We start from the raw sequence: 20,198 nt of genomic DNA, 5'->3' as shown, positions 1-20,198 counted from the left end.
TATTATTATTAATACTCCTTTTCTTTACTTTGAATGTTAAAATACATTATCCTTGTAAAATGTATGCTTTGTGTTTTTGTTTATAATTTATTTATTATGTGTTCTCTAAAGCTGGTTAATAAAACTTTTCTAGTTATTTAATTATTTTATTGTTCTAAAGGTTAAAATAAGGTAGTATAACAGTGTACTGTATGTCTAAATTGTTATCTGGAGGGTGCCCCTTCCATGGTCTTGACCAGGGTATGGTATGGTATGCAATATTTAGAAAAAAAAATAAATTTATTGATACCAGAATGCACATACTAATGCAGCCACCCAGGTTACGCATCAAAAACTCATTGCTACAGCAAGATGTCTTTGTCATTCCACGGTGTGATTCGTCACACTGACCAGAGAAGCTACACTGGCCAAACAAGATTGATAGGTGACACCTACTGTATATAGGTGACACCTGTATAAAATCTATGGGTGCAACCATCACCCATGACCAACAAACACTCCTGGACCTGAGATTTACAGCTTCGAATCTGACTTCAGTGGAATTGAAAGTATATGGCTGTGCTACTCATACACAGATCAAACAGGGACTTGAATGCAAGAGACTAAGAGAACCAGCATGTAAGCGTGCTCCCACTCCCCTGTATCCTGCTTGCAAATATAGTATCGCTGGAAAGTATGATTGACGAACTTCACTGTTGTATCAATACTCATCGCGACTGAGAGACTGCTGCATCTTCTGTTTCACTGAAGCTTGGCTGAAACCCAACGTTCCTCATGCCTCTGTACAACAAGCTGCATTCACACTGTATAGAGGGGACTGCAAAGCTGAATCTACTGGCAAGGAGAAAGGAGGTGAAATGTATTTCATGATTAATAATCTTTGGTGCACTGACATAGAAATTCTCTACAGGTCTTGCTCATCTAATCTAGAATACCTCTTTATTAAATGTCACCCTTTCAACCTACCAAGGGAATTTATGGCTGTTATCTTGACCGCAGTGTACATTCACACGCATTCTAATACTGAATCGGCACTCAGCGAGCTGTACAGCATCATCAGCAAATATGAAAACATGCATCCGAAAGCTGTTTCTATTGTGGCGGGGGACTTTAACTACTGTAACCTTTCAGCACATCTCTGTTCCCACTAGAAGGAATAACACCTGGATCACTGCTATACCACCATTAAAGGAACATACTGCTCCATTTTACCACCATATTTCAGGAAGTTTGACCATGCCTCCGAGCTCCTTCTGCCTGTTTACTAGCAGAAGCTTAAGAGTGCATACCTCCAGTAAAGATCATGCAGTGCTGGTCAGACGCTGTTGAGCAAGAACTCGCAGACTGTTTTGAAATGACTGATTGGTGTATATTCAAAGATTTGTCCACTGATCTAAATGAGTTTACAGAAGTGGTCAAATCCTATGTCAACTACTGTGTGGACAGATGTGTTCCTACCAAGAAGATCCCGATCATTCCAAATCAGAAGCCCTAGATGAACAGACATTCGCTCCAAACTTAAATCACGGTCTGCTACCTTCCTATCAGGTGACAGAGAACTATATAAAAAATCAAGGTACCTGGAAAACCTAAAGAAAGCTATAAAACAAAAATACAAGGACAAATTAGAAAAAACAACTTTGGGGCAACTCAAGGCACATGTAGCAAGGCTTGTGGGCTATCACAAACTACAAAGGCAAAAGCACTGGTATTTCCTCCACTAAAGCATCTCTACCAGATGAGCTGAGCACCTTCTACTACCGTTCTGAGGCTCAGAACACCAAGCCCGCAATCAAAGCTCCCAGTAAACCAGGGGACTTTGTGTTACAGGTCTCTAAACATGAAGTTCGTAGTGCCTTTAAGAGAGTGAAAACCCACAAAGCAGCCAGCTCAGATGGTGTCTCCCCTCGTGTCCTTAAAACCTGTGAATTCCAGCTATCTCGGATTTATACAGACATTTTTAACATGTCTCTGTACCAGAGTGTTTTAAGAAAACCACAATTTTGCCACTGCCCAAGAAGACCAAGTGTTACGACCCCAGGTGTCTAGGGGTAAAGGGGTGTAATATATAGGACGGATTTGAATGCAGGTGGGTTTCTGGTGAGGGACTGAAAGTGTCATGGAGCTCATAAAGTGAGGAAAAGCTGACCTAACTACCAAAACAACACCCGAAACACTCGGCCTTCGGCATCTTCTAACGCCCTAGCTTCACCTTCACTAACTACCCAAAACCATACAAGACAAAAGGCACTCACCTGTCCTAAACCAGTGTTACTAATACAAAGATCAAATACGTGTGTAGAATGTACCGGACAACCTTTACTAACCCTTAACACAAAAGTTCACACAAATACACAAGTGAACTATGAATACAAATAAGGGAAAACGAGAGTAGACACAAGGAATAGGGTACAGAAGAGCACAGAGGTTGATATAACAAGTTTGGGCAAGGTAATGGCAAAATACAGGATAATACAAAAAAACTAAAGTACATGGAATTGAACACAAACCAACAAAGCCGAAGCTATACAAAAACACACAAATAAGAAGCGAAACGAACTAAAACGGATAGAAATATAGCCTTAGCAATATGAAAGTGAAACGAAGCTGAGCCAAACAGGACTGAAGTCAAGCCAAAGGCCCCATCTTTCTGAAAACCTCCAAGTTAAATACTGAATAAGCTGAGTTCTGTTTGGTCGGGAGTTGATTGAAGCTGATGTCACAACGGCAAAGAGGGATGAATTATTGAACCAATGGGGAGGAAGAACAACCAAAGTCAGGAAGTGTGGAACATAACATCAAAACAAATACATGAACCACACTGGGACGTAACATCAAGATAACTTGCTTCAATGATTAACGCCGAGTGGCACTCACTAGTTGTCATGAAGTGCCTGGAAAGACTACTACTGTACTAGATAAATTGCTCTATCCCAGACTCCCTTGACCCACTTCAGTTTGCTTACTGCCGAAATAGGTCAGTTGATGATGTCATATCTCTAGCACTTCACACTGCCCTAGAACATTTAGACAGACGGGGTACCTACTGTATGCTAGGATACAGTTTATTGATTCCAACTCGGCCTTCAACACAATTGTTCCTGCCAAGCTGGTCCCAAAACTCAGGAATCTGGGCTTATGCAAATATATCTGCAACTGGATACTGGATTTCCTGACCTCAGGTGGTGAAAATTGTCAACAATATCTCCTCTACAGCGATCCTAAACACTGGAGCCCTACAAGGCTGCTGTCTCAGTCCTAGGCTATACAACATGTTCATCTACAACTGTACAGCCACCTACAGCAGCAGCCACATCATTAAGTTTGCAGATGACACCACTTTTATTGGGCTGATCAACAACAACGATGAGTCTGCATACAGGTGAGGTGGCTCATCTTACAACATGGTGCCTTGACAACAATCTGGCCCTGAATGTCAACAAGACAAAAAATTGAGTTACACCTCAATCAGCATCAATGACACACCAGTGGAAACTGTCAGCTGCTTCAGGTTCCTTCACTGCAGATCTCCACGGACCTGGCTTGGACTCACAACACTGTAGTGAATCTGAAAAAGGTACAACAGTGCTTGCACTTTCTGCAGTGCTCAAAAAAATGCAGTTTCGGGAAGCAGTTACTCATGAACTTTTACCACAGCACCATAAAAAGTGTCTTTACTATTGGCATCACTGTTTGGTACAGTAGTACTACCATGCATGACAGAGATGCACTACAAAGGGTTGTGGCAAAAGCACAGAGGATCATAGGATGCAATTTACCATCAATCTGTGAGATCCACACCATGTACTGTCACAATAAAGTGCAAACCATCATTTACGATCCCAACCATCCCGTCCACAAAATGTTCTTCCCCCTACCCTCTGGCAAGTGGAACCGCACTGTTAAAGGACCCACTAGACCCAAGAACAGCTTCTATCCCACTGCAGTGCACATCCTGAACAACCACTAACTGTAGGGCCTCAGACTCAATACACATCTCCATGCTGCACTTTTTACATAGTCTACATTTTTTTTCTTGGTTTAACTACTACATTTTTATTTATTTTCCCACAATATATTTATTGTTCCTCTTGTCTACATTGTGTACTGTGTACATAGTGTTGTCTGTTGTACTGTGCATGTTCCGAGAGATCAAGAGATTACGAATTCCAATGTATGTGTACATATGGCAATAAACTACTCTACTCTAGTGGGCAAAACCCATGGTCACACTGTGAGACATCCCAGTTAATTCAGCTAATTTACTGACTTGCCTCTGCTTTACCATTTTTACCTTTTACCTTTAATTAAGCAATCAGAGATTTGCTTGACCATGTAATCTCCTGATACTGTTGACTTAACAGGGGGAAGCTTTCAACTTTTATTTTCATGCTTGCAGCTTTTTTCATCCAGAATCTTCAATATATAACCTTATATAATAGAAGACTGTGTTATATTAAAATAAATTGTGCTGTAGTTTAGAATTGAAAGAGATAGACCGATGAGTTGACCTGCTAACAGTAATACAAGTGAAGGATAACTCTATCATGTGTTCCCTTGATGCTGACTTAAAATGGTCTGAGGTGTGCTCCACCACAGGAGACAATCAGCATTGAGACGCATTCTGACAAGAGACAGAATACAGAACACTTAAACAGCACACGCCTTTTCTGATTAAACAGTTTTATTGCTGTTATTGATTAGCATATACAGTACAAAAGACTCATGGAGTTTACACATAGTGGTGCACACAAAATAAAAAACAATTATTGTAACAAGATTTAAGAATAAAAACAATATAGCATGTCCCAATATATGGAGCCAGGATGACTAATAAGAAATGTTAATTTGGAATGACTTAGAAGGGTAAGGGTAAAAGTAATCTCTCTGTTCAAACACATCAGGACTTTTAATCAGATTAAAGCAGTACAGCTCATTGTTAAGGCTGAATGCCGTAGAATAAACAGGACCCTATGCGTTGTGTTGGTTATCTGGAAGGCAGACAAATACGAAACGTTCAGTCCGAAAAGAGTGAAATCCTAAGGTCAAAGAACTTGGTCAAAAATCCGAAAGAGTTGTTCAGGAGAAATCCACCAAATGAGTTTGCCGATATACAACAAGCTCACAAAAGAGAGAGACTCCAATACCGAGCCTGGGAATGTGGGACATGAGGGTTTAAATAGTGAAGGAGAGAGGTGTTATAGGTGAACAAGTTGATGAGGTTCAAATAGTGGCAGGTGCTGTGCGTGGTCATAACACTCATAAGATCCAATATTACCTTGGCTTATTCGTCATTCATGATCAGAGGGTATCTACAGATATTAATCTTCTCTATTAAAAAAAAAGATGTAGGTGTTTAAGTTTCAAGGGATCAACAACAATGAATAGTCTGGGGTAAAAATGAATAACACCTTGCCGCTATATGCCCCCCAACTGGCAACCCTGTATTGGATATCAGTTAGAAAATAGAAATAAACCCTCCTTCAGAAGAATTAGAAACAAGACCTGTCTTTAATACCAGATTTCCTTCACTCCTTCAAAAGAAGAACACAAACTTAAGTTTTTTCAAAGTAATTTTAAAATTCATTTAAATTCTTCATTCTTCTTAACCTGTATTGCCATGCAGGGCATGAAGTCCCTGAGGGGCAGATCCCTTGCTGAGAGGTATGCATTACTAAGCGACCACAGCGAGTGAGTTTGTGAATTAACTAAGTTCAGCTGTGGGAGGTCTTTAAGATCAGGCTGAGCAATTCCCTAAGTGGCCCCCAAGCCAGGATGTCAGTCCTGTACTGGCTGCAGACCTGAGTAGATGTAATATCAGGTGAAATTATCAGGTCCCACGCAAAGTAGCATTAACTTTAAAAACAGTAGAATATTGTCACACTCCTATTTAAAAAAAAAAATCTAAAGCAGCATGTGTTCTGTCTTTTGTATACATGAAGTACAACACCATGTCAGTAAGCATTCCCTAGCTAAACACCTTATGTTTTTCGCCGTTTCTGTGACCAATAGACATGACACTTTTTAGACAAAAGTTATTCTTTATGAGAAACCGCAAAACATGTACTGTACATAGGTTTTTGCCTGCTCTTTAAATATTGAACAGAAGAAATTTACTTAATAGTAAGACTTATACCAGCTGTTATTGTTGGTAACAGTAAACAGCAAGCCAACAATGCCCAAACTGTATAACTGGTTGTGTGTCATCCTGAAATTCTTCTTTTTGTTTGGCATTACCCTATCTCTTTACATTCATTACATTTATGCAAACAGACAGATAGATACGGTTTCTTCTCCCTTCAAAATCCACTTTTCCTGCATTTTCTATGTAATTCCAAATTCAAATATATATTGGTGTCTATATACTGACCATACTAAAAGCTTTTAAGGTTTTTGTGTTTAATGATTTAATGAGTGACTAACAATAACAATAACAGTAAACCAACAGTAGGCATTAAGCCTGGCTGTCAAGTCATTGTACTATAAACTGTATTCCATTTAATGTTTAAAGAGGTAGCAAAAGCCCATTTTAAAATTCAAATCTCAAAGATATACAAAAAAGGATTATGATTATAATGAGAAAAAAACAACAATTTTGCATTGCCCATATAATATGTCCAGTTTGGTTTTAGAATTGCAACAAAATAACAGAATAAAAACACTGGGAAGTCCAGAATTATTTTGTCTTTCATACATCCATTTACAGTCCATTTATCTTGGTCAGGATTGTGACTTTATGTGTCACACAAAATATAACACTGTAAAAATACTTGCCTGAGTGGATGTGTCAAGCCTACTAGCTTGTACAACTCACTTGTGTATAAAAAAATAATGTGTTAAATGTTATGTCACACCCTGTACAGTCCAGTAATTCAGATAATAAAAAACTGTGTTTTCTAAGAGGAAAAATACTTCCCACAGGATAATAAGATTGCTTTTAATAAATAGCAAGAAGTCTATTGTAGCGTTTACAGGTTCTTCTCAGGACAAAGGACCAGTGGAGACGTGATAAACGAACCAAGTGATAGCTTTATTCTTTATCAACCACACCAAAACCAAACACAGGATATACACACACATGAGGAGACTGACTGGAACACGTACACATCTTTAGAGTGGTAATTACTTAACAACAAGCTATACACTTATAAGACTACAGAGGACATTAGAACTTCTATGACATTATTTACACAGTTAGGGTCAGCAGCTGGTCATCGTGCTGACCCTCAAACCCTCCCCGGCTATAACTCCCAGCCTGCTCAGCGGTACTATGAGCACCTAGGGGCGCTTCCTCCTCACCACCGGGCGAGGGCGTTACAATATATTTCCACCATACAGTATTCTGGAAGGTAAACCACTAAATAGCAGCCAACAGCAAAAAGAAATATTGGTCAAATGTCATGCAATTTCTAACTAGAAGTTAAAAACAAAATGAAATTACAGAAAAAATTACAGAGCTGTAAGGCTTTTTTTTTTTGCAATGTCACTGAAATTTGTTTAAAGAAAACACATAAATCAGGTCTACTGTGTATACTGTATATACAGTACTGCATGAGCACCACTTTAAACTTAGTATATATAATAAATGTACAAGTATAATTTAAAATGAATTAGAGATTTCACAAATGCAACATAAAACTTTAGAGTTTTTGAGTCTCTGGTCCAATGTACATTGTTTAGTTTAATGGACACTTAGATAAAGAAGTATTAATACCTTCAGCACAAAACAAGAATCATACAGTGTTGAAAGAATGCATTTCCCTGTTAGTGTAAAAGTTTGGAAGAAATTTGTGTTTTTTAGTTGTTGTTTTTACCTCCCTTTGGAAATTGTTAATTAATTCCATTATAAATTCCACTTTTGATATTAATAATTGTAAATTTTAATATCACTGTTGAATACTTCAGTGTATAAACGCAATAGATTATTTCTTCATCACTTGTTTACTTATTCCAAAATGAAATTATCACTTAGTGATAATCATTCTAGATATATAAATCTAATAATATTTTTTTTTATTCGCTGCTGCACAAATGCTCAGATAGTTGCTTCCATAGCAGTCAACAAAGAAAGTTTCATGCATGAATAGTATGTTCAAATACTACTGTCTGAAATGCCAGACCTCTTTAACTGCACAAATTATGTCTGAGAAGCAAAGATTAGTTATTTTGTTATTTTAGTCTAATTAATAATGAGATGTTTTCAGAATTGCTTCTTCATTAGAATTTATTATTACTACTTGCTTAAAATTCCAAGTCATTATGAAACGAATTTAATTTTAAAGAATCAATTCTTCTGGTGATACAGTATCCACAACAATATCTGATCTTAACAGGACAATGGTGGTAATCAAAAAGACATCATACTGAGAAATGTTTCTGTCCCTACAAAAAGTTGAGAGAGGTTGTGAAAGGAATCATGAAAGCTCAGTTCTCTGACTTTGCCCTCTGTGTTGTCCCAGCAGACTCCCTGTTCAGTAGCCTGGGCCTGGGAGCGGTGGTGGGACTGGGCGTGGCGGCTCTGGTTCTCATTCTGGTGGCTGTGGATGTTAGCTGTTTCTTTCTGAAGCAGTGTGGCCTGCTCATGTGCATCACCAGAAAGGTCTGTGGGAAAAAGACAGCCACCAGTGGCAAGAGCAAAGACTTGGAGGAAGGGAAGGCCGCTTACCTGTAAGTACCTGCTCTAGTGCATCAATATTCCCACCTAAACAGATACTGTTAAACTTCTCTGGCAATGTATAAATGTGAAATAAATTAATCATACAGTAATATCATATTAAAGGCTCTGTGTTTGATTCTAGCATTTGGTGCCTGTCTCCATGGAATTTATGAATGTACCCCTATGGTTTATGTCCCTAAGGCAGAAGGATAAGCTCCCCACATCTTTGCTTTCCGATGAGCATTTTAGTAATTCATTCTTACAACATGTTCAGGTCATGAGATTAACTGAATAGATTAACATATATTTGTTTTACTTTCTAGACATGAAACATACAGTGGTGTGAAAAAGTGTTTGCCCCCTTCCTGATTTCTTATTTTTTTGCATGTTTGTCACACTGAAATGACACAAATTTAAATATTAGACAAAGATAACACAAGTAAACACAAAATTCAGTTTTTAAATGAAGGTTTTTATTATTAAGGGGAAAAAAAAATCCAAACCTACATGGCCATGTGTGAAAAAGTGATTGCCCCCTAAACCTAATAACTGGTTGGGCCACCCTTAGCAGCAACAACTGCAATCAAGCGTTTGCGATAACTGGCAATGAGTCTTTTACAGCGCTGTGGAGGAATTTTGGCCCACTCATCTTTGCAGAATTGTTGTAATTCAGCCACATTGGAGGGTTTTTGAGCCTTAACCGCTTTTTTAAGGTCATGCCACAACATCTCAATCGGATTCAGGTCAGGACTTTGACTAGGCGACTCCGAAGTCTTCATTTTGTTTTTCTTAAGCCATTCAGAGGTGGACTTGCTGGTGTGTTTTGGATCATTGTCCTGCTGCAGAACCCAAGTGCGCTTCAGCTTGAGATCACAAACAGATGGCTGGACATTCTCCTTCAGGTTTTTTTGTGGTAGACAGCAGAATTCATGGTTCCATTTACCACAGCAAGTCTTCCAGGTCCTGAAGCAGCAAAACAGCCCTAGACCATCACACTACCACCACCATATTTTACTGTTGGTATGATGTTCCTTTTCTGAAATGCTGTGTTACTTTTACGCCAGATGTAATGGGACACACACCTTCTAAAAAGTTCAACTTTTGTCTCATCAGTCCACAGAGTATTATCCCAAAAGTCTTGGGGATCATCAAGATGTTTTCTGGCAAAACTGAGACGAGCCTTTATATTCTTTTTGCTCAGCAGTGGTTTTCGTCTTGGAACTCTGCCATGCAGGCCATTTTTGCCCAGTCTCTTTCTCATGGTGGGTCATGAACACTGACCTTAACTGAGGCAAGTGAAGCTTGCAGTTCTTTGGATGTTGCTGTGGGTTTTTTTGTGACCTCTTGGATGAGTCGTTGCTGCGCTCTTGGGGTAATTTTGGTCGGCCGGCCACTCCTGGGAAGGTTCACCACTGTTCCATGTTTTCGCCATTTGTGGATAATGGCTCTCACTGTGGTTTGTTGGAGTCCTAAAGCTTTAGAAATGGCTTTATAACCTTTTCCAGACTGATAAATCTCAATTACTCTGTTTCTCATTTGTTCCTGAATTTCTTTGGATCGCAGCATGATGTCTTGCTTTTGAGGATCTTTTGGTCTACTTCACTTTGTCAGGCAGGTCCTATTTAAGTGATTTCTGGATTGAGAACGGGTGTGGCAGTAATCAGGCCTGGGTGTGGCTAGAGAAATTGAACTCAGCTTTCCAAAGATGTGATAAACCACAGTTGATTTATGTTTTAACAGGGGGGGCAATCACTTTTTCAACAATGGGCCATGTAGGTTTGGATTTTTTTCTCTTAATAATAAAAACCTCCATTTAAAAACTGCATTTTGTGTTTACTTGTGTTATCTTTGTCTAATATTTCAATTTGTTTGATGATCTGAAACATTTCAGTGTGACAAACATGCAAAAAAATAAGAAATCAGGAAGGGGGCAAACATTTTTTCACACCACTGTACATAACATATATAATAGTTTAATGGCTAGCAAGACAATAAACTTTTTTATGCTTTTAATCTTATTTATTTCATTGTAAGAACGTTTTCTGTCTTATTTTCCACCTGATAATTTTTTAACAAGTTTTTTTTTCTGGTTCATATGCTCCTAAAATTAGTTCACTTCTTTTTTTCATTTGTGCTTGAAGATCCATTCTCTTACCACTTTATCCAGTACAGGGCTGTACAGGGCTCCAGAACTCAGAGCAACAGGCTCATGGCAGGATACACCCTGGATAGGATGCTAGTCCATTGCAGGGCACACATAGACACAAACTCACACACACTCACATAAGAGTCAATTTTCCAAGAAGCCAATTAAACCACCAGTCTTTGAACTGTAGGAGGAAAGTAGAACACCTGGGAAAAACCGATACAGTCACAGGGAGAACATACAAACTCCACTCAGCTAGTACCTAATGAAACTGACTTTACAGCCCCAGGACGGAGAGGTAGCAATCTTAACCACTGTGCCACTATGCCATCCAATATAGCACATTTACAGGACAATTTAATGTTTCTGTCATAGATAAGGTGAAAAGTGAATTAAATTCCAAATGGAAACTCAGTGTCAGTGCCTTCCAAGCTGACACTGGTGACTGTCAAAGAGGGTTTTTAGGTGAACCAATAGATTTAACATCAATTAGGTTTTTATAGTATCCCCTATATTAACCTTAAATACAGTATTTTATGTCATTAGGGCATATATTGCTTCTGTATTTATAACCCCTCACTATTTTTTTTCCATTTTTCAGCAGATACTATATATTTCAAATTGTGATATTCATTTCAAATGTCTTTCCTATTTTTGTCTTGCCATGTTGTTTTTTGAAAAAGGATGTAGTGCAATTGAATTTCTGATATTAATCATGCTGGAAAAGCTGGATCAAATGTTTTACTTCTTTAAATAACCCTGCTTGTGTCCCTTGCAGAGATTGAATATCATTATACTGTTTCTAATGCACTGATGAGAAATTCAGGCACGTTTTATTTTTGTAGAACTTATTAAACTTATTAAATAACTTATTTTTGACAAGACCTCTGTAAGCACTGACTTTGAAACACATCCATGCTGACAACAGCCATTTTTTGTTTACTTACAGTATGCACCCAAGGATGTCAGCAACAGCTTGATTATGACTTCAAAGGACTAAATGCTGTGACAAGGCTCATATTATAGATCAGTTTGTAGGTCAGATCAAATAAAGTAGCATTAATACATTCATATTTAGAGGGCTATGAAATACATTGCCGTGTAATTTATATTCACATACAGATGCAGCAATTCAAAATGCGCGGTACAAACCCGCGGTACGGTAATCTACCCACAACCCACCAAGGTAAGTGATTGGCTGGCCAAAATGACCGACAGGGGCACTCGTGGTGCATTGGTTGGTAGTGAAAAGATTTAATCATTTAATGTCTTTACTGTGCACATTTTAATCTGCTTAGTTTTGAATATTTATATGGAATTTTACCACTAAAGGGAAATTTTAGTAGCTGAGCATAAAAAGAAGAGGAGCATAATGCATCTGAAGGTCATAAACGATATTAATTTAGGAACATAAACATTACTGTATGAACGTAAACTGTACTGTGTATGGCTGCTCTTGATAGTTTAAAGAAAAAATACACACCAGTCTTCCATTTCTCACTAAATATTTTAAGCATGAAAGTTTTATGAAACTTTAAATATGCTATTGCTGTATAGAATGAATTTTAATTAAAAAAATATTTAACACGAAAATTAAGCTTTTTACATCTTCCGCCTGAGAACAGTCGCTCGTTGCTACCCAATGCAGAAACACAGCCACTAACTAGCAAAGAGAGGACATTAGCTAGCCAATATGATAAAGAAATAAATGATTATTTTGTTTATTTCTTTTGCACATTTATTTGAACATTTCCATCGATTGTACAAGCCCTTGGAAACTGTCCAATCCTTAGTTCATCAGGCATTTTCTTTTACGCTGCGGGCATTCTCCCGGTCTGGTGCCGGTCTGTGTCTTCTAGGATATAATGCCAGCGAACTCTTGTTTTTATGTCCACTATAACAGACAATCTCCTTTGCTTTTAACCCCTCTGATTGGAGAAAAAAGACGTGATGGTTTGCTATACATACTGTACCAGGAAGATGATTTCTTTCTATTCGAAACGTGTATTTTAAAAGTTTAAGAAGTAAAAACCTTACAACGTACACAGATTTCTAAACTGATCAGGATCGTTATCTTTGTCTTATCCATAATAATTTTCACCGCTCTGTCCAGCAAATTAATAATAAACTTTATTTTATATAGCGTTTTAAACGAATAAGTAATTAGATTGTTCATAAACCTAATCACTTTTTCTACATAAACACAGCGTGATTGCTCTCTGAAAATGCTTTTTCTTTTTATTTAGGCTCAGATTTCAACTATAGATCGTATTATTATAAACTTTCTTGGAAAAATGTATTTTATGTAAACCATATTAATTCATTTAGGGCTAGAATATGATCATTGTCTTCCAATCGAGTCGAATTGACATTAGAAGCTTGCCACACCCGGACTGTTACACCAACGCATTAGCATGTTAAAGCGATTTCATTGAGGAGCCTAGCTTTCTTAACTAGTAAGTACTGTACTTCCTTGGTTTTGGAGGGGGGAGGTGTCTTTCGCTGGAAATCTCGCCCCCTTCTACTTTGAAAATACCTGTGAAACCGGTTTAATTCGTCACAGCCAGCACTCCTGCAGAGAGGGGGGTTGTACTCATTAATGTCTTAGCCGGAACACATGATTATATCTCATTTTGTATTTCTATAAAAAAATAGTTTGCCCAGCCTAACACTATTGTTGTTATTATTTTTATCCTGTAAAGCGCTTTGAGGAGCACAGTTTTCTCACCACTTAGATTACTTTTTGATACCATCCTTACACAAAGCAGAAACTTCTTGTATTTTTCGATGACATACAAGTGGAAAGATTAAAAATTTTAATCGTCTTTTTTCTGAACCAGCGAAAATCTGATCATGTTTCCCTATAACAATAATAAAAAACTTTATTTTACATATCACCTTTAAAAGAGGCATTCCAAAGCAATACAGTAGATGTAAACCACAGATTACAAAGTAAATACCCAGACAAACGCAAACGCGTTTTTAATAAAATGCTTTTATTCATTCAGCAGAGAGGGTGCGTAAAACCTGGGCGTAACAGCTGTTTCTTTTTCTGATCACTCGCTCTCTGGATAAACGTCTCACCTGTCCTGTTCTTTGTTTTCCTAATTTGCTGATTATGCCTTCTGCGATCCACTCCTGCCCTCACACCTAAAGAAGATTATTTTAAATTTCTTTGCGCGCTCCATTGTGCAATTAACCCTTGTATGTGCTGTCCTTAAGGTGATATCACATAAAGGTGATATGTAAAATAATGTTTTTTATTATTGTTATAGAGAAACATGATCAGATTTTCCCCGGTTCAGAAAAAAAAGATCTAAAGTATACTAGTTTGTCACTAGTATACTTTTAATACAGTCTTTGCTGTGCTGTAGAGGATCCTTGTGATATTTCGAGCTCTGGTTGAATGATAAGTGTCGCAGTTTAAATAATTTCCGTAGTTGGAAATTATTAAACGCTCTGTTAAAAGCAAGGGAGTTTTTGTGTCCGTTACAGTAAAAGAAAATGCCTGACAGAGTAGGGCTTGGACAGATTCCAAGTGCATTTTTGCAATTTACGTTGCATTGTACTGCTGTAATACAGTTTAAAATAAAATGAAACTCTAAACGGTATCAGCATTATTTATGGGTTGCAATTTTAAAAAAGTCAAAAACCGCACTCAAAATGCAATTTAGAGCTTTCTGGCAAGAGGAGACACCCAAATTAAAAATGTAACATGCCACTGTTTGTGCATGAACAAGGTTAAACATGCTATTTCCTTAGATACGCGATTAAAAAAAAAAAAAATTGAATCCCTGGCGGAACAAGAATCAGCGCTTTTATATATCGCCTTTAAAGGTGGCTTTTCAAAACGCCTTACAGGATAAAAACAGCAATAACAGCAACAACAACAATATTGTATTTCATTGCACTTTGAAAACCAAGTAATAACTTAACTATATGTGCAAACGTTTTATGATATGTCGCTGTTGTGAATGTCTGTGGAGTGTATCTTATTTGCCTGTCTGTCCTGGCTCTCTCGCTCGCCCTCCCCCCCTCTCTCCCTCAATTCAATTCAATTGAAGGTGCTTTATTAGCATGACAGATGGGTACAATCAGTGTTGGGTATTTACTTTGCTTTGAGATGACACTTTTAAAGGTGATATATAAAATCAAGGCTTTAACTTGCTTTAACTCCGCAAGTCTGAGTTCTCGTGTCTGTCCTATCCGAACTCGAAAGTATTACAATATGTATCTTTATAGCAGGTGGTGTACAGCTTTTTAGTATAGATTTCACTTTTCTAAAATGTATTTAAAAAATAAAAACGATTACAATCTAATCTTTCTACGTTTGATCCCAAGATCCCAAGAAAAATAAATCTAAACGGGGAGAAAGTTATGCTGAAAGTTTATTAAGATACTTAGAAGACGAAGATATCAATTTATGTTGCATTTGTCTGATTGTGAATCAAAAAACACATATATTTAAACCTGCGTTTGCGATTTAAATCAAAACGCGATTTAAATCAATATAAATGTTTATATTGTAACGCCTAGGTGACTATTAATTGTTATTAAAATGACTTAAATTCGATCATGTTCTGATATTTAGAAATATAAATTTGTTTGGTGCGAGTGAGCTTTTATTTAATCTCTGACTCAGGGAAATGTTTCATTTTTTCAAAGAAATGTTTGTTAAAGGAAATTCATGGCGCCAGTGGGAGTCAGGAACCTAACCCACTGCGCCACCAGCAAGGTCACATCAGGTACTAAGATTTCCCTTCAGTGGTAAAATTCCAAATATTCAATACTTAAATGGGCACAGTTAAGACATTAAATATACATATACATACTGTATACAGTACAGTTTGCATACGATAATATGTTTTTGTTCCTATATCAATCACTTTTATGAGCATGTGAAAGGCATGGTGAATCGATTCTCAAAAATTACTGTACCTTGCATGATTGGAAACAAATGTGTGATTGCAAAAATGCTGTGGTGTTACTTTTACAAAGACGGTCAATGAATAAAAGAATGTGGACAGGGCAATACTTTGAGTTTACAGCTTGTCCAAGGTCATTCATTATTAATACTATTAGTAATATCTTTGTTAAAGACTTTGATGGCGACAGCTCAAACATGAGAGGTTGAGCTTTATTAGCTCCACCTTGCAGAAATTCCGGATACTATTATTTTGCTTGCGGTATTATAGGAGAATTTACGGTAACTCGTGGTAGACTGCGTAAAGCGCACCGCAAAATAATGCGGTATCGCCTGCGCATTTTGAATGGCTGCATCTGTATATTATATTTATTTTCACAGCAAACAGCTACACCGGAGCCCCTGATAAACTAGATGCTTCATGTGCAGCTTGCAAAAATGCATTCTTGAAGATATATACTGTTCTCTATTAACAGGTTTAGATTGCCTACCTGTTTCACAGCTTTGTGATTATTTCTAACAGATTTGTTAGATTTTATGTTCTCAAACATAAAGGAAATAAATGTATTTCTGTGTGAAATAATATGTACAGTATGTACATGTGTGTATTCATTTCAGATCATATTAATTCAGATTTTATACCGAGCATGAATTATAATTAGGATAAAACAGCCTTGATGCTAATATTCCAGTATCATTTTTTTAAATTACTTCTTTATACTATTTCTTCAGATTAGAAGTACAATTCTGATATTCTGTGATGTTACTATAAGATTCAGCAGGTTTGACAAACAAGGCAGGGAATTCTACTTTGGTTCACTATATTGCAAATAACATACACTGAACTCTTGCAAAGGACTAAGGCAAGACAGAGCCTTTGCTCTTCTTTGTGTTGCAGAGACTGTTTTCTATGGGCTGCTAATGACTGAATTCTGTTGGTATGTGCAGGAAGGATGGGTCAAAGGAGCCCATTGTTGAGATGAGAACAGAAGAGGAGAGAATAACTAACCCTGATGATGGGAGCCCTATTAACGAGCCCAATGAGACCACACCACTCACAGAGCCTGAGTAAGAGTTGATTTTATTGGCTCACTTAGAAGTGCTTTTTATCTGGAGAATGTAGGGTCAGGTACAAACTCCCAAACATGAAGCCTAAGCGGTGCTTTCATAGTACTCCTTAATAAACCTGTAAGAGAGATGATGTTTTATGTTGTCTTCATTTTAAAACTATATGTTGTTTACTAAGTCGACTTTTAAAAAGAACGTAGGCCCCATTTCTGGTTTTCTGACTTGGTAAATATCCAAGTATCACAAGTATTATATAGTGAGTATCACAAGATGAGCTGGACAGACAACAGGGAATAAAAAAGCATACAAATTAACATCATGCAGATTGCAAAACACAGGACTGTTCAAAAATAAATAAGAAAAGCTGTCAGCCTTCAATGAGATGGATTCTCAGCGTACAGGAAAAGCACAGGAGAGTGGTGTGGTCTGAGGAACTTTTTTCAGAGTGAGGGATGCTGACTTTAGAATGTCACCTCCCATTTCAAATTGAAGCCTGTCATTTAGCTGAGAAACTCATCAGAGCAAATATATCTTAATGATACTGAACAAATGTATTATTATATGTTTTATTTTGGCGGTACTTGTCATATTTTGAGCAAATACAACCACTATAAAAATATTCCCACTTAGCATTATATTTTGCATTATCACTGTTGTCTTACAGTACAGGATGTAGGTTATGGTATAGTAAGATATATCCTTACTTTTGTGCTGGAATATTTTACTAATGTGCCATTTCTGTTTATTTTTTGTGTTATTTTGTTTGGTTTGCTTAACATAATGCACTAATTTTGCAGTAATTACTACACAGAGCTTACATCTGTATAAGCAGGGTTTCTTTCTTGGAATCTTTATCTTTAATGTTTTGTTCACAGGCTATATTTATCAGTGCTCTGGTGATATACTTGGTACTGGGGATTTTGAGCCTCTGTAGGTATCCTCTCATGAGGCACCAGTAAATGTAGGGGTTGTGCTTAACTGGGACAATTATTAATTGTAGCAGTAAGTCACAAAAATGATTCTTCTGATGGCTATTAGAATCCAACCTTGCAGGATAACTCAAACAACGCACACACACGGGAACTAATACATTAAATACATTTATTGATATATAAAATGTGAATATAAACATAACAGATCTTATTGTGAGGATTAGCAGAATACAACAGGTATATATTCAATCATGAAGAGTTACGAATACCAAGAGAGACATACGTTCAGTATATCATTCATTTACAGATGCAGCCATTCAAAGTGCGCGGTACACACACGCGCATTGTGACTGGTTGACCTGTGAAACCGGTTTAATTCGTCACAGCCAGCACTCCTGCAGAGAGGGGGGTTGTACTCGTTAATGTCTTAGCACAAAGCAGAAACTTCTTGTATTTTCAGATGACATACAAGTGGAAAGATTACAGATTTTAATCGTCTTTTTTCTGAACCAGGGAAAATCTGATCATGTTTCTCTATAACAATAATAAAAAACTTTATTTTACATATCACCTTATAAGTGGCATCTCAAAACAATACAGTAGATGTAAACCACAGATTACAAAGTAAATACCCAGACAAAAGCAAACGCATTTTTAATAAGATGCTTTTATTCGTTCATAATCCGACGATCTCAGGAAGACTAATGGGGGTCTGGCTTTTTTTCTGGAAAACCATAACTCTGGTCTTGTCCAGATTGACTGTCAGCGCTCAGGTCTGACAGTGCTGCTCCAGCAGCGCCAGGTTCTGCAGCAGCCTCTGTTCTGTGGGCGACAGCAGGACCAGTTCGTCTGCAAAGAGCAGTAACTCGATTTCTGTAATTAATGCAGATCAGTAAATCAAGGGACAAAACAGTTATTGCGCCCGGCTCCTCAATGGGCTTTGACGTGCTAATGCGTTGGTTTAACAGTCCGGGTGTGGCAATGTTTTTTATTATTGTTATAGAGAAACATGATCAGATTTTCCCCGATTCAGAAAAAAAGATCTGAAGTACTGTACTGTATGCTAGTTTGTCACTCTTCTCATCCCCTCTTTGCTAAATGGCTTTTGAATATAGTCACATGAAGACAGAGGTGAAACAGCCCTACACAGCCCTGTCGCAGTACACAAATATAATTATATCTTATTAATTTCTTGAGATACGCGATTCTTTTAATACAGTCTTTGCTGTGCTCTAGAGGATCCTTGTGATATTTCGGGCTCTGGTTGAATGATAAGTGTCGCGGTTTAAATAATTTTCGTAGTTAGAAATTATGGAACGCTCTGTTAAAAGCAAGGGAGTTTTTATGTCCGTTGCAGTTTTTTTGCAACATGAATATAATTATATCGTTATTAATTTCTTGCGATACACGATTCCAATTCGATTAGAATTCAAATTCTAAAAGTATGCTTGTTGACTCCGGTATCACATTAGTTAAAGACTTCGATGCTTAAAATGTTTAGGGAGAAATGGAATACTGGTGTGTATGTTTTGTTTAAAGTACCGAGACCAGCCATATACTGTATGTTTAAGTTCCAAAATTAATATCGTTTATGGCCTTCACACGCGTTGCAGTATGCTCCTATTCTTTTTATGCTCAGGCACTAAGATTTCCCTTCAGTAGTAAAATTCCATATAAATATTCAATACTTAAACGGGCACAGTTAAGCCATTAAATATACATATACATACTGTATACAGTACAGTTTGCATACGGTAATATGTTTATGTTCCTAAATTAATGTCTTTTATGAGCATGTGAAAGGCATGGTGAATCGATTCTCAAAAATTACTGTACTTTGCATGATTGGAAAAAAATGCGTGATTGCGAAATGCTGTGGTGTTACTTTTACAAAGACGGTCAATGAAAAAAAGAATGAGGACCAGGGCAATACTTTGAGTTTACACTTACAGCTTGTCCAAGGTTTTTTAGCAGACAATATTAGTACTATTAGTAATATTAGTAATATCTTCGTTAAAGACTTTGATGGCGACAGCTCAAACATGAGAGGTTGAGCTTTATTAGCTCCACCTTGCGGAAATTCCGGATACTATTATTTTGCTTGCGGTATTATAGAAGAATTTACGGTAACTAGCGGTATTTATAGGTAACTCACGGTATTTACCGGTAACTCACGGTAGACTGCGTACAGCGTACCGGAAAATAACGCGGTATAGCCCCCGCATTTTGAATGGCTGCATCTGTAGGTGGGTAGCTGCGTCAGCATGCATAGGCTGCAAAGGAACAAGTTATAGGTTTATTCCATGCTGAAAAAAAGCATGGAATAAACATTCATTTAGACCGTTTCGTAAATGAACTTGGTTACAACTTCTACACTAGATACTCAAAACAAGTACATCACTCATAAGAATTAAATTGATATCAACTGGGGTTGAGGTAACAATTGAATTCTCGAGCTGTAATGCAGAATGT

The 20,198-nt window shown here is 37.4% G+C and overlaps 1 protein-coding gene across 5 annotated transcripts in view; it reads left to right on the top strand.

Moving 5' to 3' along the window:
* LOC148676410 (neural cell adhesion molecule 2-like) overlaps positions 1-20,198 on the top strand; it is a 923,711-nt gene that overhangs the window by 891,015 nt on the left and 12,498 nt on the right. For 2 of the 5 annotated variants that reach the window (XM_088607785.1, XM_088607749.1), the window contains 2 exons: positions 8,460-8,667; positions 16,675-16,794. In XM_088607785.1, the coding sequence (XP_088463911.1) occupies positions 8,460-8,667; positions 16,675-16,794 (328 nt within the window). The remainder of the gene's footprint in view (positions 1-8,459; positions 8,668-16,674; positions 16,795-20,198) is intronic. The other 3 variants (XM_088607759.1, XM_088607777.1, XM_088607769.1) reach the window with 3 other exon arrangements.

This window comes from Lepisosteus platostomus, chromosome 2, assembly GCF_059453375.1.
Source record: "Lepisosteus platostomus isolate fLepPlt1 chromosome 2, fLepPlt1.hap1, whole genome shotgun sequence".
NCBI lineage: Eukaryota > Metazoa > Chordata > Actinopteri > Semionotiformes > Lepisosteidae > Lepisosteus > Lepisosteus platostomus.
Note: the sequence above shows the minus strand (reverse complement) of the source record. Positions and strands in the feature narration are given on the sequence as shown.